Source organism: Thermobia domestica, chromosome 5 (assembly GCF_964235325.1).
Source record: "Thermobia domestica chromosome 5, izTheDome1.hap1.1, whole genome shotgun sequence".
Taxonomy (NCBI): domain Eukaryota; kingdom Metazoa; phylum Arthropoda; class Insecta; order Zygentoma; family Lepismatidae; genus Thermobia; species Thermobia domestica.
This window is the reverse complement of record NC_137458.1, coordinates 216,408,234-216,430,793: the sequence shown is the minus strand read 5'-3', so window position 1 is coordinate 216,430,793 and position 22,560 is coordinate 216,408,234. Positions and strand designations below refer to the sequence as shown.

The window sequence follows — 22,560 nt, the reverse complement described above, 5'->3', positions numbered from 1 at the left end:
TAGTAATAATAAGTGTTTGATTTGGCTATATTTCATTTTTATTTTAAGGCATGCGCATGTTGTTTACTATGTTTTCTTTGAACAGTACTTATTTCTAATGCCTCTTATATCTTAAATAAGTATAGTAAATCTTTAATTTCTCCCGGGCGCAGGGGAATAAGAAATGATAATATGACTTTTAATGTGAAAAGAATACACGGAAATAACTTTAATATTTTATTTCTTCACTGGTATACTGCAGAATATACATATTTTTTTTTTCGTTTACACTTTATAGCATGGATTTGAATATACATGTATACATAATACGCTCTTTTTATACACATGAAATGGTACACAAATGTGATAGGATTTGTCATGACTTCAACACCAAATCGATGACGAAAAGTTTCTTCCATTGTACAAAGAAAACTATTTACACTTTTGTTTTATATAAGTATATATATAACTACACAACTATGTATGATCCTATGAACTCTTTTGGTAACGGTAAGTTGGATGGCATAAGCTATACAGGAATTAAGATTTTTTGATCCCGATTTTGAAATAAGACCCAAGAGAACAAATCATCAAGCTTTTCTTTACTGCATGAGACACCTTTTACCCAATCTCTAACAGTATTCTGTCTTTTCTAAACACAAAGCTTCACTATTTTTGAGATATACATATGTATATCACTGAAAAAAATTTACAACACCACCACTAGTATTTTTCAAGAAATGAAGAAAGAAACTACATCTTTTCCATATAAACTACCTTAAGTAGGTTGTTACCTATTAGTTATATATGTATTATTATTTACAATCTACAGAGTAACAGTCCATTAAGAGGAAATAAAGTTAATCTAGTGAAATATAAAATATCTTTTCTACATTAGCTTTTCCAATTACTTGTCATTTAAAACAAAAAGGTGATAAGTGACGATGTCACACTGGAATGAGAGCACTATTTTAAAAAAAAAGAAAGAAAAAAAAGAAAATACAAAAATATTTTCACTGTTAATGATGAGATCCGCAACTAAAAATCAGTCATTGTCCGAAACTTCATTTATTCACATTGTTGTTACCTCAATATTGAAACAATATTTTCAAAACCGGAGAATAGTTAAATAGAACTTATGATGACCAATAAAGATACTTGTAAATTCTTTGTAAAATCTTGTATGTACTTCAGTAACAGCAATTGCAAAATAATAGAACTACCATCAAATATTTCCCACGGTGTTGGTATTGAATTTACTGCAAATTATTATTATTGTATAAATTTTTAAATATACAAATATACTCAGAAGTGAAGATAGTAGCAAATAGAAACCTAAACGTGATACTAAAGGTAATACAAATATTAATCAAGAATTAACATATCTTTTAATTATATTATTGTTTATTGTGAAGCTTCTGACACACTTATTAGCACTTTGTTTCTATTTCTGTTAAGGATTCAAGTCATACGTACATTTTACTTTAGGTGGTAACCTTTTATTTATTTACACGAAGTTAACAACCAAAAAGGACAAACTATACTCAATTCATCTTTCAACAAATTACTGGTTTAACTCTACATGACTCCTTAAAAAAAAATTTAAAAAAAAATTGCTAGTGAAACATGAATTTTTATTTACCTTAAACATTGACAAATTCTTGCTGAAAAACTAAGTTTTATAATGGTTAAAGATGTAATGACTCTTGTTTACAAATTCAGTGAATTCAAATTCTATAAATAACTAACACTTTCTGACCAGAGCTTAATAACTTATTTATTAAAATTAAAATGAAGTATTACAATTTCAACAACTTAACGTTGTCTTCATCTACAATAACTAATAAAGTTTTTCTCATTGATGTTTGATGAAGACAATGTTAAGTTGTTGAAACTGTAACACTTTATTTTAGTTTTAATAAATAAGTGTACTAAGCTCTGGTCAGAAAGTGTTAATAATTTATACAATAAGTTTCAGAGTCGTAATGGATAGAGTCAAATTCTATCCAGACAGACAATTAGGATTAAAAAAAAAAAAAAAAAATGTTTTATCTCCTCAGAATAGTATTGTCAAGAAAGTACACACAATTTCATAATTAGAATGATATACTTTTCTGTTCTTCGGCCATTTACGATTTACAATGTATTGGCATATTAAGTCAGTACGAGGTTTACGAAATGTTATGATATGGCACATTGTATAGATAAACAAGAGAAAATGTGATACAAATAAGAAATGAAAACACAGTGCTAACTGAGATAAAGTTAGTGGCCATTCATTTAGTTTAGTTCACTTATCAAGAAATCTTATGTTCAACGAAACACATTCAATATCAGTTAAAGAATGTAAGGAATCAATGAAGGAGACGTAATCAATCATATTTTAGTAGTTGTTTGAATTGGAGAATGTAAACCTTAAATTATATTATTGATAGCTTACGTAAATCATGCACGAAAATAAAATATAATAATACACATAATTATTACAATAGTGGAAGCTCAATATTAGATCTTATTTATACGTATACATAACTTTATCAAGATTCTTCTAGATTTAAAATATACCGGGATTCTATAAATTTAGAAAAAAAAAAGTAAACTTGGATTCCAGATTCCAGCGTAAATAGTAGAATCCAGGATTTTACAAATAAAGAGATAATGAAAAAAAAAGAGAAAAATCAATTTCAAATCAAGAGTAATAAAATGATTTGAAATCATTTACTGATCAATTTGAAGATAAAGGATAATTGTACTAATAATGAAACTTGATGGCTTTAGAATATGTTCATTAATATGTGTAAATAGTATTTACGAAGCATTATTGAAACTTTGCTAATGTAAGACACTGCATTTAGTGAGGCCATAAATATACGCAATCGTATACGCACAAGGAGACTTAGAAACTTAACACTTCCTAGATTGTTCAGATTTAAAGGCAGTTTACAGCATGTAAGGCAATTTACATATATATCCGAAAAAAAAAAATCCTTTCAATCTACTTTGTTATCATTGCAATCAAATCGTTGCTTACAATTATAAATTTATTTGCAAAATCATCCCCTATGGAAAAAATGTAATACATGATTTAAAACTGTTGAATGTTAATGACATCGTTGAATATCAATGACATAATAATCCGTAATATTACAACCGGTTGATTTTACTAATATTACACCTCGAACGTGTATGTCATCAGAGATACGAATCAAAGAACAAAACGACTCGGAAACCCAACATTAGAAAAAGAAGAAAACTTTTATCATAACATAAATTGATTTCTTTTTCGTATTTTGGTCATTCCTTTCATGATGATATTATTCAATGACTTACGTCATTCCTCAATCTAATTTATTCTAAGTTTTGTTGTACTTTGGTATTTTATGTATCTTATTCTACGAAGGTTTTTCTCTTCTTTTTTAATCAATTCACTCATTAGCAACTCGGCAAGATATTAAATTCATACCTTCATTTTCAGTCGTTAATCAAAAATAATATACAATCTTAAAAGTTAAAAATTATTCTTCGATATTTCACGTTTCACCTCTTGAGCACCTTTCCATTCTAGAAACATTTTCATTTCTAATTTTTCATTTTATTCCGTAATATACGCGCGTTAAAAGTATTTCATTTCTTGCAGAAAGAGATTACAAAAATAAAAATATCATTTTTATTACATAGTATATATATACACATATATTTATATATTTTGCAAACAACATTCACTTATCACCTTTTCTCTTTCAGTTACATATACAACTTTATTAAATATTTAGGGTAGTTATTTGCTTCACAGAATGAGTCAACAGTTACGTTTAACTAAACCATCTAAATAACAATATTGCACATATCCAAAAATTTTCAAAACTGCAATAGTTTGAACAATGTTCCCATACTAACGCATATAGCACCTAGTGTTATTGTGATTTGCAATGAGGAAGCACCATTACAATAGTCTGTTTGGCAGGAGCACACTTCTTGTCTGCCACCGAAACCTGCTTTATAGTAGCACTTCTCATTGTAGTCAGACTTGTACCAACCACAGGATCTAATTACTCGTTCTTCTGGAGGCACTGCAAACAAACAGAAACAAAGTACAATGTAATTAAGATGTTGGTCATGTTATTCTAGTGCTAAGTTCTTGTTCTAGATAATATCAAGATCAAAAATATGCAAAGAAGGTTACTGATATAACCTAAATAATGGCACAAATTAATTTAGAAGTACATAATAGTAACAACTGAATCAGTCATTAAGTGAATAATATATTAATCACTAAACCGATAAATTAAATAGAATGTATACAATTTTTGCACAGATATATGACAACGTACAACAACTACATATTATATACCAGAAACGAGGAATTTACCAGACAAGTATAATAAAATATTTTAATAACACCTGTTAAAATGAATATACCAAGATACTTAAACTGAGTTTGCATTTGTTAACGAGTAAATATTGCAGTATACACAGTAAAATCGAAGTTGGCCATCGCTGGTTCCCCCGAAAATGCCTTAAACAAGCGACTCACTTGAAGAGTAATATTAGCACATGACTACATCTACATGGTTTTACAGATAGCTACATTTTCCAGGTGTTCAATTTATCGAAGTACTGTATATAAATAATTTGAGTCATAGGTATTCACCAGTTACTACAAGTATTAGTTTGTGTATTGATCCAACGAAATACTTTGCTTATCTTTTATCATATTAAGCCAGAAATTTTACGGCTTTCTTTCTCCATTCATATAAATATTCGGGCGATCACAGAAGTCTTTTCCACCTGAAGGATAGCTATGAATAATGCAGTTCCGTTTAAATTCCCTAGATATATATGTATAAAAATGATATAGATGATGTTAATCTTATCAAAAGGAAAACTCCTGAACCGTTTGAAATGAAATTTTTAAAACAATTTGTACCTACTTCTAATTGTGTTTTCATTTTCTATCATGTTACTTTGAATAAAACGCGTGTCCTCAGGGGTTGATGAGGTTTAAAATTTTTGGAAAACAATAAAGTACCTCTCAAGCCCTTCAAGTTATGGAGATGAAACTTGGTGTTTAAACAGCTTGTATAAATGGACAAACTATTCTTTGACATTCCAACTAACATTGTTAGTCTTATCATCAAGGAGAAAATGGTTGAATCGTTTCAAATAAATTTTTGAACATAGCCCTTGGCTAAAGCTGGTTTTCATAATCTCACCTTTATTAAAATGCGTACGCTAAGGGGAGAGCGGGGTTTTAAATGTATGGCAACAATAGAATATTTCACGAGTCTCTGAAGGTAAGGAATTCATATACCTAGTTTCATCTCCTTATTATAAACAGATGGACACGTGCGTTAACCTTTTGAAAAAATCTACCTCTAAGGGGAAAAGAAGGTGTAATCTCTAAAATGTTCTTTTCTGAAAATATAAAAATGACATCGACAGTGTCTCAATCATGGAGAACGGCTGAAACAGTTTGAAATGAATTTAAGAGTTAGCACTTGGCTTGGGCCGAATTTTTATCATGTTACTTTGAATAAACTTAACATCAAAATTGGGTTCAAAATGAACGTACGATATCTCATGAACCTTTTTAAGTTAAGCAAATATATATAAGTAACTGTATATAAATTCCTTATTAAGAATAAGTGGAAATGAATACCAGCGTTTTCAATATTTCGCTTCTATTGGACCAATTTCTATAATAGTGCAATTTGATTTCCAATTTTTTTTCCTATTCATAAAACAGCGAAACTGAGGAAATAATTGAACTATTAGAAATTACTTTTTGGACATACAGTAGTTAGCACTTCGGTCGAGTTGAATATTTATCATTTCATTTAGATTCAAACACGCATTCTAACGGAGGGGGGGAGATGAGTTGAAATATACCCTTCAAATATTTCCAAAAAAAAACTATTGTCTTGTGCGAAAAACGGGCATTGCAGCCACTATTATCGAAAGTTTTCCATTGAAGTACGTGCAATGAAATTTTTTTCAATGATAATAAAAAATGTTTCAATATTTAAATATATAACTAGGTTCATTCAGCTGATCTTTTGGTGAATTTGTTGTACAAAACTATTTGTGCTCTTTCACTTTGTGAAAAACATTAAGTATATAAACTAAAAAAAAGAAGGGAAATCAGCAAACCAAGTTCTTAAACCTGCCTCCAATGTTAGGAAATAATCTTATTGTTTCAGGTTGAAATCCGTTATAAATAAAGACTTAAAAAGGGTTAAAATAAACACCATGTTGTAAACTTTGCACATGATATATATCAACCTATTACTTGCTGAAATTATTCACAATAGATTTTTGATTAATTGACTTATTGACGATGAGTCCGATGATATTACATTGATTCACGGCTCAGGTTCTTTACAAAAGGCCATTGAATTTTGGAGGTTTGGCACATCCTTTTGCCTATGATACTATGCACATTATGCCAATGTTCCAAAAATAAGACGGTGCAGGAAAACATATTTAACACTTACCCAAGATATATATTCCTGTTTCGAACTATAAATATTTATCCTGACATAATTAGAACTAATAAAATGCAGTAACAAGTTCAAATTCTTCACTTCAAAACAAATTATAACATCAAGAACTAGAAGAAACATCTGGTAATAAATCAACTCTAACCTAAATACTGGCAACTAACAATGCTAAACAGTTTTCATCTGTATAGAAACAACAGTGCTATCAATACAGCAATAAAACACTTACTTAATCATGAAAATAAAACACTTATGTCCCACTATTAGGGGTTGAAATCAGTTAAGAGTAAGGAATTGATTACTCCTAATTTTAATAAATATATTTCACGATAAACTTGTAAAAGTTCTCAAACTTTTATGAAACTTAGATTTAAGACTTACTCTCATTGTTTGGGGTAGAAATTAGTGACATGGGGTTGGATTCACACCATCTTTAAAAAAAATAAAAAAAAGCTAAATTTTTCCTAGAAATTATCAAGCTTTTATTAACCGTGGCGTGTAGTTTACTTGAAAATTCTTATGAGGTCTTTTGCTTGGATTGAAATCAGTAAGGGAAAAGAGCCGAATTCACCTAGTCTTAGAACAAAATGTTAAAATTTGTCTTCTCTAGAAATTGCTGCATTTACATGAAATATGGTGCGCCTTCTTTGAGTCTTGTCGATATGACCTTTTGCTTGGGGTGAGCAACAGTTAGGAGTAAGGGAAGCCAATCGACCTCTAGCTTCAACCTATTAACATTTATTTTACATATGTTGGTGAAAAAATCTACTTTTATTGGTCATTGGTATGATTATATATATATATATATATATATATATATATATATATATATATATATATATATATATATATATATATATATATATATAGCCTATATATAGGGGGAGGATAACTGACACTATACGTTTAACGCTAGGCTAAAAAAAACCTAAATGCCACTCTGTAGCTCCTAATGCCAGACGACCAAGCACATAAATTAGGGGTTCTAATAATTTGACAGATATTTCAGAATTCAGTATATTTTCGGGATTTTAAATTTTCGTCATAAATAAATAAATAAATTAATATTTCGGGCTTTGAAGTTGGTTGGTAACTTCCATTAAAAATAAAATAAATTTATGAAAATGATGTGAGTTCTCTTGGAGGCTTAAGAATTATTCTCATTGGTTGCTGATGAAATTTTTCAAGGTTAATGTACTAAAGATAATTAAAATAAAATCTTTCACTCGCTTCTACAGCAAAAGGTTGCATTAGTGTATGTAGCACATAATTAATTATCTAACATTCATACTCAGCATATATATGTCTTATAAACAGGGCCGGATTAAGGAGTGGGCTTAGGGGGGCTATAGCGGGCTTCCAGTTGGATAGGGGCCTCCACTCTGATCAAAACCTCAACTAGCTATCTAACGTGAAGATACAATCATCATCATAAAATAAAATATGACCAAAAATGAAATATGTTCCCTTAACTTTCCTACTGTACTTTCACAGAAATGTATTAGGTGAAGTCAGCAGGGGCCCGGGCGTCCAAATGGATTAATGCAGCCTTGCTTATAAATATACTGTACCTACGAACTATGATGTCTAAGAGCAAACAAACTGAATACCAGGAATTGGGTGTCAATTGTAATTGTTATTCCTTTGAACAACTGTAGATGCTTATTTATCAAGTACAGAATTAAAAACCACTCCCAGAAAAAGAGTTGAGTTGATTTTGAGTTTATCGTCCCGTTCAGCAGCGAGGCTATATGAGACGTGGACCTACTGATTAACGTGGAATCCGAACCACATGAGCTCCCGCCGGGAATCGAACCCGGGTCTCCCAGAAAAAGAATCATATATATAAGTTGAACAGGAAAATTGAAATTCTAATAAGGTACTTGGCTACTCTAATATGATATGAATCTCTGGTAGGATTGCAAGCAATGGCTCTATAACGTAGTCACAAAGTTACGTGCCTTCGTACGAAGAAATTTTAAAATATATGGACAGTTATTATTGCATATGAATGAGGAACGAACAAAAATTTTAGTTGATTAAATACAGAGGCTGCAACCCTGATTCATGTTCATGATCAATTTTGCAACATAGTGTAAGGCACGACATTGATGACTATTCACGTTGGCTCTTCCTAGCCTAAAGCACGATATTGATGGCACTATTCACGTTGGTTCTTCCTAGCCTTTTTCTGCTTCACAGAGCAGTGCTTTAAACATCTGTCCTTACATACACTTTTAACTTCCTTGAGGCCTGATTTTTTTAAAAAAACTGGCTTGAGGCAGGCAGGAGTGGAGGAAATAGGGTGGAGACTAAACTCTATGCTGATCTCCACGCGCTGAAGGTAACGCGAGACTTGTTTGTTTGAAATACAAATAATGGAAGAAGGAACAAAATACTTTCTTAATGTGCTTTACAATTTCGGAATTTCATAATACCTGATGTATGTTTACGTAACTTTATTTTTGCTAGCATTTAAGAAACGTATTAATATTCTTGAATTACATTTCAGATGGATTTTCCTATGAAATGTTACTGTGAACGCAAGCATAAGAAGCCACAGACGAATATGTAAGTGTTAAGACTTGTAATTCAAATAAATAATTATGAAATACCAATAAGTAGAGAACAGCAGTAATTGCCATGTGATAAGTTTAAGGCAGAGAAAATTCACAGGGGGGCAGTAAATTCGGTTCCCGCCAAATTTCGAAACTATCCACATTTTGAAGCCTTTTTCTTGCATATATGGTTAGTAAATGCGACTTCGGTACGATACCAAGGTTCGATTTCCGGTAGAAGCAAGTGTGATTCCGACTTTACGTTAAACTACGAGCCAAAGTCCTGGAGCTGAAAATGAATGATCTAATGAATTGCTCATTTACTTTAGAAACAATTCAAATTGAATGAATACTTGAATTTCAATGGATTATAAAATGATCGTCTCCCTGTTTTACAAGTTAAAGAATATCAATATACAAGAAATAAAGCTATTTAAGTTTTCAAGATTACTTAACTATTTTGTATCCATTTCAAATTACACTTACAATAAGTATCGAATGATTTCTACAGAATCGATTGAGGAATTCTAATGAAAGAACAAAGCTAAGCGGTATTTGCAACATTCAATTATTTTCCCTTTCTTGAATAGCTTGAATTTTTTGTGCTAAGAACTTAAAATTAAGTTCAATAATTCCATTGGATCGTACGATTATGAAATGTCAAATCATTTTTTCTCTCTTTTTTAAAAAATATTTATGCCTAACAGCAGAATTAACAAATATCTTCGAAGTGAAAAATCACTGGACGTTATAAAACCAGGTAGAACGGTGATTTTACAAAAGGTGGGATGAGGCCAGTTCCACCGCCACTGCCAATGTGACTCTTGTATTGTATAGGGTGACCAGATTCTGATAAACGAAAAGTAGGACACAGGTATGAAGTTTAGAATATGATAGTTTACTGCATCGGCAATACGCATGTCCTTATTTCGTTTAACGTTAACCTTAAATTAATCATTAATTTTTGTCAAAAAGGGAAATCAAACAAAATTATTCCAGGAATTCAACATAATTCCAAATGCTTTGATGAATGACAAAGTGTGTTTTTTCTTTCTTTTTTTTTAATGAATGTACAGTGAAATTTCGTGTTGGGCTAAACATTTCTTTTTTTTATCGATTTTCGGAGCGTGGGGTTATTGTAAGGAATGAGAGAAAATTTAGACCGACGCCAGTATTGTGCCATGAGGGGACGAGCGAGGCGATAGCCCCGGGCGCCGAAGTAAGGGGGCGCAAAATTCGGGAGGTAAAAGAAAATAAGGAAACAAGAGAGATGGAAAATTATGCACAAGGGCGCCGCCGCATACTCTCGCCCCGGGCGCTGATTTTCCACGGCACGGCACTGACCGGCACGAGGGGACTTCTACTTAACTTGGTTAGCATCACTGTCATAAGTTGAATAAGAAATTTTTCCCACTTTCCCGATATCTCAACAAGTCTTTCTCAGTAACAACAATGTATTGTAAAATAATGGTTTGTTGATTGTTCTCCATCCCTAATCTTTTGAGGGGTGCTAAAAAACTGAACGGTTCATCATTCAGGAAACGAATATCTGTGAAATAAAATGTTGTGAATAATCGCAGGACATTTCTCGATTTTCTAGGCCTCTTCGCAACACACACGACAGCTCTTTGAAAAACACTACTGCACTGCGAAAGTCAGTACGTCTGGTCATCCTAGTATTGTAGAACTCTGGAGCCGCCACTGTCATATACAAGATGCAGATTTCTAGCTATCAGCTAACAAACGTATTTTAACTTTCTGTAATCAGAGCCATCTGTTGCAGGCCAAAAGAAGTATCTCGTTACCATGGTAACAGGGCCCAGAACGTTACCCTTGTTACAGTCGCAAAACGTCTCTTAACTCCGTTTTATCCCTCAGATGCTGAAAGGTCAAAGACCTCGAGCTACTAATTGAAACACAGAATGTGGACAAAGAAGAATAAAAATAAATCTTTAGTCGAAATTTCATTATCGTTTGGGTTTAAATGTTTTAAGAATTGAGAGTTTATGGTTTATATTCACCTCTCGTTTCTGTCTTCCTTGCTTCAAGTTATTATTATTATTATTATTATTATTATTATTATTATTATTATTATGGAAATTGTAATTGAATTGTGTATGTAATTTCCCATAAAAAATATTTATGTCCATGAACCTGTCCCAACCCACACCCGCACTAATTTTAAACATATGCCAAAAATCAGTGACCAATTAGTGCTGACGATCTGTTGTGTTAAAAAATAATTTGCTGTTACACAAACACCAAAGAAACAAACAAACAAACAAAAAAGAGATTCTCAGTGGGGCTAGGTTCATGCTAGCCTTATCCACTCAATCGACTAAGATGAAACTTGTACACAAAATTAGTGCTGTCGATACCACATAGAAAGAAAATTAGTGCTCTTTATCTTATCATAAAAATGAGGAATTGATTGTTTTCTTTGATGATGCCGCCGCTAAAGATTTTCGAATATAATTTGACCTTCTGATGATAGTACTATAGCACTAATTAGCACTAACAATAGGATTTTCATGCATCCCCTCCTTGTCTGGGAAGTAGCTTACTTCAAAAAATGTTTCCTGTTTTACATGAGTTGCTACACACTTTCCCCCAAATAATGCCTTGTGTTTATTGAGGACAAAATGCCATTATAAAATTCTCACTGCCAGAACCTGTGCGCTCAATTTTATTTACACGAGTATGTTCCTAAAGAGTAAAACCTGGTTCAGAAATATATATATATATATATATATATATATATATATATATATATATATATATATATATATATATATATATATATATATATATATATATATATATATATATATATATATATATATATTTTAATTGAGATCTGAAAATGTCATAGAACGCATCGAATGGAGAACTGCTTGCTCCGAAGGCCCTTATTACGTGGTCCCGGGGTTCGTCCGAAAATTTTAAACAGTAAAATATGCGATTTCATTGAAAATATTATGAAGAAAGAAAAAAAAAAAACTTTTGTAAGGGAAAAATCGTGTAAGGCACTGTCTACGAAATGACCACCATTTAATTGTGAATTCTTGCATAATTAAATCAAACAATTAAATGGTGACAATTTCGTAAACAATGCCTCACACGAAAAATAAATAAATAATAATCCTAAGAAAGTTTCTTTCCATTATCTTTTTAATGAAGTGTCATATTATATACCTTCACATTTAAAATTTTGAAGTAGCTCTCCTGGGCCCCACGTTAGTGTGGCAGGGGTGTCACTTAGGGTGGGCAGGAGGGACAATTGTTTCCCCAAGAGTTTGAAGAATACATATACTTTAATCGATTGTCTACTAATATACTAGTACAAAAACGTGAAAGTCTTATGTCGGTGGTGCTCTTGCCGCCTCCCGCCCCCCCCCCCCCAAAGCGAGGTCTGAAATAATGCCTCTGCTATGTGGTGCAAGCAGAATGCTCCATGTAACATTTTCCTGTCTAATTTATTTCACTCTAATCTCCAGCTATTTGTGATTTATAAGCACTGGACGTTAGTTTTTTTTTTTTTTTTTTTCTGAACCGTCTGGTAAATCGATTGTCAACGGTTGAGGAGAGATACTGTATATACGTACACATCTGTTTGAAGTTCTCAGCTATAGAATGTGACTGATATATTGAACTGAATTGAATTTTATTGTTCCTATCTGTTTCGTAGTGTCAAATTTACGAAGACGAGAAATACTGTGCTAATAGTTTGGGCAAAGACAATCCTGTAGGGACGTCGCTGTAGCTTAAAGTGGTTCTCAACCGGTGTGTCGCGAAATTTTAAAATTTGGAAATAGCGAAAACTAATTTTGAGGAAGACTGCCGGTCAATGCCTTCAGTAGTAGCAATAATGCTCAGTCTACATAGGGCCACTATTCTCTAGAATCTTATAGGCTTACACTATTAGGTCTATAATTTAAACTGTTATTAATTAAAAATCAACCAAGTGTGTCGCGATGAAATTGACGTTCACTCAAGTGTGTCGTCAGTCAAAGAAGGTTGGGAACCGCTGGCTCAAACAAATAAATAAAAAAAGTAAAATATTTGATTAATTTCTGTCAGGCACGTAGCTAGGGGGGACAGGTGGGACATGTCCCCTCCCCCCGAAATGTTCATAAAGATAAAAAATAAGAGGTAAAAAACTAAAAAAAAAAAAAAAAAAGAAGTAGGGCAAGATAAATTAAGAAAAACACAGATACATTCTAAATATTAGACATTTAAGGGTCAGTTTTCAGTATCTACCATGGCATACTTTGAGTTACTATCTGGCAGACCAACATACTAGACATGGTCTAGAATATTACCTTGAATAAGGCTATGTGCGATTTCTTCCCTTTTCCCTATCTCGCCCTGGGCCAAACGATGCTTGAAAAACGTAAAAATAAATGTTTCTCCATATATGAGATAATCATTTTTCACATAAAACAATGTTTATTTTTAATTTTATTATTATTTTAGCGAGAATATTTGACAACTTACTAGTTACTAGGAAGTCTAGCAGAACCAGGAATAGTGTCTCTCTTCTTTTTTGCAAGTAAAAGAGGATATCCTTAATAGTAGAAAGACGAGCGGCAAATTGTAATAATAGTCTCATCAACTATCGAAAGAAAATTATACTGATTTTATTTTCGAAATTTTTGTTTCCCGTTTTTAAAAATAGACGGCTCCTTTTGTAAAAGAAGAAAGAGCTGAAAACTAAGTTTGGACTTCAACAGGGAGAACACGAAAATGCCTCTCATCTGGTTTCGTTTCGCTAGTGACATGAACTTTAAAGGGAACAAAGCGATAGTTGTAGGGAATGAGAAATTATTAGTATCTATAATTAAAGGAATGTGCTCATCCAATGGCGTATTTACGATTTTGTTTCGGGGGGGCTTTGCTAACTTTTGGGGGGAGGGCTTTGCCTGAAAATGTGAAAATTCTGCAAGATATTTCATATACTGTAGTAAGTAAGATTTCGGATGGGCACAGTGGCGTATTTAGGGGCCGGGCTTCCGGGCTTAAGCCCCCCCAAGTCTACTCCTGTTGGTATTTTGTGCAACTGTACAAGTGGATGTTCCCATCATTTCTTCAGGAATGTATTTAGTAAATAATAATAATAATAATAATAATAATAATAATAATAATAATAATAATAATAATAATAATAATAGAGGAGGGTTACCAAAGAGTACGCACGCCCTAAGAGCGCGCAGTGCCAATTACGCTGAAGTGGTAACACACAGAACTGTTATTGCTACGCTGTTTGATGCGTCTTTGTGTGAGAGTTGATACGAAGAAAAAGGAAGTTAACAGATCGCTGCAAACAGAAAATACAGCTAAAAATAACTTTTTTGAATTCTTGATGTAGTATTTTAATACTCTTAGTTAAGAAATTATTCTGATATAGCAGCTAACTACAGAACTCTTGTTGCATGGTAGGAAACATGAATGCAGATAGAATTGTTTACCATGGCTTTGTTTCGGGGGTCTTGCATATGCAGCCACATGGATGAATTTTACTCGAGTTGACTCACTAGCGGATCCAGAAGGATCGTTTGGGAGGGGCGGTTCGATTCCTGGAAAATGAGCGTAGCTTGAAGGTGATCAGAATTTCAATTTGCAAGAATGGGACGCATATGAATCCGGGACTGAAGCGGGGCAGGTGTAACCCTGATTCCACTTTAGGACCCGAATTTGTAAGTTATTATTTTTTTGTTTTGTTTTAAGTAATGGAAGTACATTCTTTCTGTACATTTAAATTAAGTAATGGAAGTACATTCTTTTTGTTTTGTAGTGTCATTATTCACTGCACATACAATCACCGCAACATACCAGATGCATTGTCTGGCACAGTACTTGCACAAAAGAAAATACTGTATTGACGATAACATTCATTTTAACGAAAGAGTGTACAATTTGCTCTAATCATTGCGGGACAACAGTTAGAACCTGTCGTTCTTTCAGAAAAGATGTTCCGAGGGGAAGGGGGCTCACGTAGTATTCCGGGGGCACTCTCAGAGCTCCGGGGGGCAGTGCCCCCCAAAAAACATGTCTGGAAGAAACACTGGAAGCTCGGGCTACGCAAAAATAGATAACAAAAGTATATGTGCATAAAGAATAATACAAAATTAATCTATCTCTCTATTTGTGTGCGGTCCACGAAACATAGTATAATTATAGCTATGCTTACAACAACAATAAAATTATATTATACTAGTCTTCGTCTAGGTGGGGCTTCGTCCGAGATCCCCAATTTGCTCGGCATACGGCCTTGCACAACATAGCAAATGCTCTTACTTGCTACTGTGGCACAATATTTCGCGTTCCTCCTTCCGTCTTTCATATAAAATTGGATTGAGCTAAAACTCCGTCACGAAATTGAAACATCTCGTAAGGCACTTTAATGAACCACCCCCATATCTTTTCCTTGTGAAAAAAAAAAAAAAAAAAACGCTCAGATAGAAAAATCAAACTACCAACTTTCATGTTTCTAATAGCAAGGGATCCCGAGATATGGGCATGTTATAATAATAAGAAGAAGAATAAGAATAATAATACTCCCACCCCTTTTCTTCCTTCTAGGTAAAATATCAAATACGCTGGAACAAGTATTGAATTATTTTAACTGAAAAGTCCATATACTAAATTCCATGTTTGTAACCTTCAAAGATTCTTAGATTTTGATATGTAATAATTGCAATCCCCGACCCTTTTTCTTTCCACCTCTTTTTTTTTTTTTCCTCCGTTTTACTAAAATATCAAAAACGTTGAAAAGCGTGTCAAATTATTTTAAATGAGAAATTCAAATACCAAATTTTAAGTCTCTAGTCTTAACGGATTCGAAGAGATGGCCATCTTATTAAAATAATTTCCACCCAATTCACCCTTCCTTTCTTCGAATTTCCAAAAATTCTTCCTTAGTGATACCCTACGTAACAAACCTTACCTACTGTCCGAATTTCAAGTTTCTAGCTTAAGCGGTTTGGCCTGTGTGAAGTTTTTCACTCAGGATGTCGTCTTTTACATATTAATTACAATAACAGCTTGTGTTATTTCTCAATGAAAGATGAAATGCCATTAGAAGTCACAATGAATGCCTGGTCCTTCCTAATGTTACCGTGTTAAATCCCAAAAGTCACGGGTCTCTTTGTTGGTCTAGTAGCTAGCGAACGTACCCTTGATCTTTGATGCATGAGGTCCTATGGTTTGATTCCCGGTGAGTGAGCATGGAACGCACTACGGTGGTTCAGATCAAGGGCACCCATCAAGGGGGGCAAGGGGGGCGCTCGCCCCCTTAAGAGGAAATTGTACTTGGGAGTATCGAAAACCCAATAGAATTTTTACATTAGTTACAGCAAAATTTGAAACTATATTTGAAACGTTGCTTATACTAGCCCCCTCTTGGAAACCACAACATGGGCGCCCTTGGTTCAGATCCAAAATTAAACTCTAGTTCTCGTTCTGTAAAGCATCGATTTTGACAACGGCGTAAGTACAGCACATATTAATCAATCAACCAACAGAAAATACTCCTTTCAGATTCAGAGAGCTATTCGGTAAGGAGCGCTGTAGATTCTATATTTCTCTTTATTCATGGTCGTAAAGGTAATTAAGGTTATAATCCGGAATTCCGAATTTCATTTCATATCCTTTTTCTAGGACACAATAATACTTTTTTAGTTCAAAGAGTGAGCCGTCTTACCATCCTTCCTACAGCTGTTCGTCCAACGAATGAATCATATTCTCGCTCCTTTGGAGCTTATGGTGACCGTCCAAAGGAACTAGGGAGAGAAGTATTCACAATTCAAATATATCTGTATTAAGTAAGATTTGGAACCACAAATTTTGATTAGACTCTGCTAGGCTTGTCACACAGATTGGATCGGTCGGGAAAAGACCATATTAGTATCTCCCAATAATAAATACTGAAAGTTCAAAAAACTCTTTGGAGGGGGCGGTCGCCCCCTCCGCCCTCCCCGTGGATCCGCCAGTGAGTTGACTGCTGTTTCCCAAAGAGTGCGCGTTAGTGAGTTACCAAAGAACGCGCACGTACTCTTTGGGAGAATTTCTTTGATAGCGTGTGTGGGTAGCGGCATTCATATTACAGACTATGGTTATTCTCATCAGTTACTCTCGGAGTGTAATATGATGTTTGAATGGAATTATTTGTAATTGTTTGTCTTCGAGTCAAGCACCAACTGTAAATCATATATAAGAAGTATTTTAAATTCACAAAATTTCTTAAATTACAATGATGATGTGGTGTTCTGCCCGAAGGTAGGCCTTTGGTCCATGGTAGTGTGCCATTGCCTTTCATGGTATGATGATGTCGTCCTAAGTAGTGATGAAATGATAAAAATAAAGATTCTGGAAGTGTTCTGGAGGAAGATGCTGAGTGAAATATGGCTTCGATTACGATTGTAATGAAACCACAAACTAAGAATTAAAAAAGACATACACTAAAGGTGTTGTTCAGGATTTTTTTCCAGTTGGTGGAATAATGTAATGAAACCACGAGCTAAGAATTTAAAAAATCATCATTAATTTTACTCATAAAAATCATAATTTGTGGGTGAAACTAAACGAAGATTTTCTGTAATGTTTTAAATTTCGTGTACGTTCATAATAAATTCTTTAAAACCACATGGACGTGTAATGAAGAAATTGTTGGAAGCAAAATAGTTTAGAATTGCCTGTATACTAACAATTGGAAGCAAACCTTAGGGTAAATTAAAGTTTACGAAGGGGTTTAGGTTTCAAGTATGATAGGTGTTCAGTGCGCCCTCTTAGGGACCGCAAAACGCACTCTTTGGGACACTGGTCCTTAAGAGTACGCATTTGAGTTTTTTAACTCTTTAACGTATATCTCCATTTCTACATCTACTAGTAGTAGTAAACTTTTCTATTTCTTACAATGTAGCCTAAACTTCAATTAAAATTTTGTACAATTTATATAATTTTTGCTTCATTACTTTCGGAGCTATTTGAAAATTAATATTAAGTGCGTGCTCTTTGGTAATCTTCCTATAATAATAATAATAATAATAATAATAATAATAATAATAATAATAATAATAATAATAATAATAATAATAATAATAATAATAATAAGAAGAAGAAGAAGAAGAAGAAGAAGAAGAAGAAGAAGAACAAGAATGTACTTTCAGCAAATATTAACTACTTCATTGCCATCTTCATTAACAAATTTTAGGAATCCAAAGTGTTTTACCACTTACAAATGTTTTTTGAAAATATTTTCTTAAAATAAATCTCCCAAAATTCATTGCAATATGTTTTGTAATTAATTCTGTCTTTTCTAATAACAATAGAATACGATTAGATAATAATGGTAGCATGTAAAATTTTAGTCAGTTTATTTCAAAGGCGAATAAGAAATACTGTTTCCTACGTCCAAATCGTGACGTAACTTGCGCCTTAACAATAGGTACTGTTTTTTTTTTTTTCTGAACACTCGGAGCGGCGCCCTCTGAACTCTCACGCAGAAAGGAGAAATGTAAATCCAAGCAATTAATAACTGGTAGACAAACGGAGCCACTATATGGCATAAACAATACATTGACACTTTTCTCGAACATTCCTGAAAATATAAGAGCTAGCTCCAGTAGAAAGTTTGTTTGAAGCAGTATAAAATGCGGTTCCCTTAGTTCTTCACTAGTGATTCTACCTGCCTATAAAATTAAGAGAATAGATAGTTTCTTTAAACCAGTATCGAAGAAAATAGCTACAGATGAAAGTGAAGACAGTAGGAAAGAAAGAGGAACAGAGGTGGTTGTGAGTGATAAAGTCGTTGTTAGTGGTTCAACGGTAAAATCTGTGTCTGTGACTGAAGCCGAAGTGGTAATAGACAAAACTGTATCTGAGAAACAGTGTGAAGTGTACGCAACAACAAGTAAAAGTATAGAAGCTGTTGTGTGTTAATTTCCCAGACATCGGCGAAGTTTCGGACTATGTCTGTAATTCGAATCCAACAAATTCTCCACTGACAGATCAACAAAGAAAAACTGTGTTGACTAATGTGCTTGTCCTGATACAGCTTTCATTTTCCCGACTCGCTGTTATGGAAAAAGAAAATTGCGTTTTCAGAGACTGGATGAAAAAATGGGAATGGCTAGTATTTTCTCCTGTGAAATGTGAAGCCTACTGTAAATACTGTATTATATTCTTGTCAAAATATGCAGGAAAAGGCCTGCATCAGAAAGTTGGAAGTTTGGTATCAAAACCTTTCGACAATTGGAAAGACGCAACTGAAAGATTTAAAGAATATTCTACGTCAAAATTCCATCAGTTTTCAACATTGGCAGCAGAAAATTTTCTAAAGATCATGACATAAAAAATGGAGAATGTTGCTACGCAACTGAGTGAACAAAGAAGAAAGGAAAAAGAACAAAACAGAGCGCCTTTGAGAGTTTTAGTGGAAACTGTCATTTTCTGTGGAGAATAAGAGTTGCCTTTAAGAGGTGACAAAGACAGTGGTCCCTTATCTCTAGAAAAAACGCTTCATAAGGATGGGAAATTTCGGGCATTGATGCGATTTAGAGCACCTTATGATGAAACTTTGCGAAAACATGTAATAAATATTCCTAAGAATGCAACTTACTTAAGTCTTGAAATTCAACATGAGATAATAGAAGTTTGTGGAAAGCTCATACAAGAAATAGTGAATCGAGTAAATCAAAACAAATATTTCGCCATTTTAGGAGGTGAAACATTGGACGTGAGTGGAAAAGAACAATTTTCGTTGTGTGTTCGTTATATTTATGAAAGTACATTGAGAGAGAATTTCTTGAGTTGTTTGAACTATATGATTTAAGTGTCGAAGCCATCCGTGAGACAATTTAAATCCGGACTATCTTGTTGGACAGGAATATGATGGAGCAGCCAACATGGGAGGGAAAATTAGTGGTGTGCAAGCTAGAATAAAAGCGCAGTTTCCAAAAGCTATCTACGTCCACTGTGCTTCTCACCGCCTGAATTTGGTGCTTTCTCATTCTTTATCAGTTCCTGACGTGAGAAACGCCATCGGTGTTGTGAAGGAAGTGTGCAATCTCTTTAGCAACAATGCTTTAGCGAAGGAAAAACTGAAAGTAAATATAGAAAAACTTACACCAGAGAGCAAGAAAAAAACTACTCGTCAGTATGTGTGAGACAGGATTTATACAATGTCACGACTCATTGAATGTGTTCTGTGAGCTGTTTGAACCAATAGTTGTGACGTTGAGAGATTTATCTATGACCCACCGAACTGTGGCACAAACTGCGTCGACACTTTTGGCTGCCATAGAGAAAGGTTATTTTTTGGTGTCAATGAAAACGTGTGAGCTGATTTTCAGTTTTACTCTATCATTGTCGTCCTATCTTTAAAATCCGAACCATGATTTGGCATCTGCTGTTCAATATGCTGAACAAGTAACAAAGAAGCTGGAAAAACTGCGAGAAAATGCTGACTTACAGTTCAGTGATATTTTCAAATTAGCAAAGGAAATATTCGGAATTAAAGTCCAGGCCCCTCGGGTGATTGGCGAACAAATGAGATGGTCGAATCCACCAAGCTGTTCTCCAGAAGAGTATTTTAGAAGATCAATATTTTTACCATGTTTGGATGATTTAATCTCTGGAAAGATTTTCTGATAAAGATCTTCTCTAGAGATTCTGCTTCCAAAAAATGCTGATGAAAGAAAGCTGCAAGACCTTTCAAATATTGAATTCCATTGGGTAACTTTTGTTTCTGAACCTGTCATCAAAGCAGAGTACAGCCTATGGTGTGAAAAATGGCGAGAGGACCAAACAAACCTCTCCATATAATGGATGTATTGGATGCATGTGATCCAGCCTTCTTTCCGTCAATCAGCAAACTTCTCCGAATTTTCGCTTGCTTGTCCGTTTCAACAGCATCAGTAGAAACATCCTTTTCTTCATTGAAAAGAATCAAATTATATCTCCAAAACAAGATAGGTAGTGAACGGCTTACAGAACTTGCATTGTTATCCATTCATTCCCAAATATCGCCTGATGTTGAAAAGGTGATTGATGTGATGGCTAGCAGTGGAGAGAGGAAAATACTTCTTTAACTATACTACTATTGTCATTTTTTGAGTAACACTAAATATCAGGGGCTATCTGAGACTTCAAGTGCATTTAAATACTTTTTTTAAAAAAAAAAACATTTTTACAGTATTATATTCTTGTAGTAAATACAATGTCTCATACATATTAGATTCTAATTGGTAAATGCATGGTTTATATGTAGAAAATACACTGTTTTCAATGCAAAATAAAGCTCTTTGTATAGTTAATTCATGAATTCATTCTTTATATATATATATATATATATATTCTTTTAAACTTGGCTGTGCCCCCCCTCCCCCCGAAAAAAAGTCTGGCTACCTGCTTGATTTCTGTATTCCGTCTCGCGATTTTGTGTATTTCTCTATGAAATTAGACCTGAGTTGAAATCTTGGCCTTGTGAAAATTATTGAGAAACAATCCACTGTTCTGTAGTTTAACTGCTAATACCTGCTATCTCTCTCAGGATTATAGAAAATCGACGCCAATGTTCTCAACTACCTGCCTTAACTGCATATTGATCGTAACGTTCCGATGAAGGTCAGGAAAATGATTGAGTGATGTCTCTACGCTCACGCCTCTCAGAACTAAATTCATCTTCCCATCCAAGAGTTCTGCACGCTTAGTACACACAGCTTGATACAGTGATAGAAGTGAATGAAAGAAATGTTTAGAAGTAACGTTTCATTGGAAGTGTTTAATCATAAGTATGTAACACTAACAAAGCGCTATTTAAAACAATATTATATATATATATATATATATATATATATATATATATATATATATATATATATATATATATATATATATATATATATATATATATATATATATAGCCTGCCAACTATTTCCCGTTAATAAATGTCTTTATTATGGTAGTAAATTTTATCAATTCACGAAAAGTTATGACGACAATTTCTCTCTCACCTATCTATACAGTGTTGATTTGTCTGCGAAAAAAAGTGCCGCTGATCAATATGAATAGGAACTTCCATACTTTTAACATATTCTCTGACATACTTTTTTTTTTCAATACTGTTGATTCACACAATGGAAGCATTTACAGAATGTAAAATATGTTCATACAATACTAAAAGGATGAAAATATGTTCATAAAGATGGTTAGAGACATCGCAATTAAAGAAAAAACTTTAATAAAAGGTGCCAGTACTACGCACCTTTACGTACTGCCAGGAAAAAGCACTGGACATACACTGAAAAGTAAAGCTGTATGACAAACAAAATAGTAAGGAATAGCAGGCAATAAGCAATTGCCTTGCCGTTTCGAGTGCTTGGAATTGTTCACAACCTGAATGATACTTTGCTGTCATATCCATTTTCAGTGGTTTTTCCATTTCTTTTAGTATAAGCGTGGAAGCTCGAGCTTCTAAGGAATCAACTGATCTTCATACCTGTGTTAGGTATGTATAATACCG

At 33.5% G+C, this 22,560-nt stretch overlaps 1 protein-coding gene across 1 annotated transcript in view; it reads right to left on the bottom strand.

Moving 5' to 3' along the window:
* Positions 1-203: 203 nt before the first annotated feature.
* Positions 204-22,560, bottom strand: part of LOC145686402 (uncharacterized) — a 118,714-nt gene continuing 96,357 nt past the window's right edge. The window contains exon 3 of the mRNA XM_081759688.1: positions 204-4,049. Within this exon, the coding sequence (XP_081615814.1) occupies positions 3,838-4,049 (212 nt within the window). The 3' untranslated portion in view covers positions 204-3,837. The remainder of the gene's footprint in view (positions 4,050-22,560) is intronic.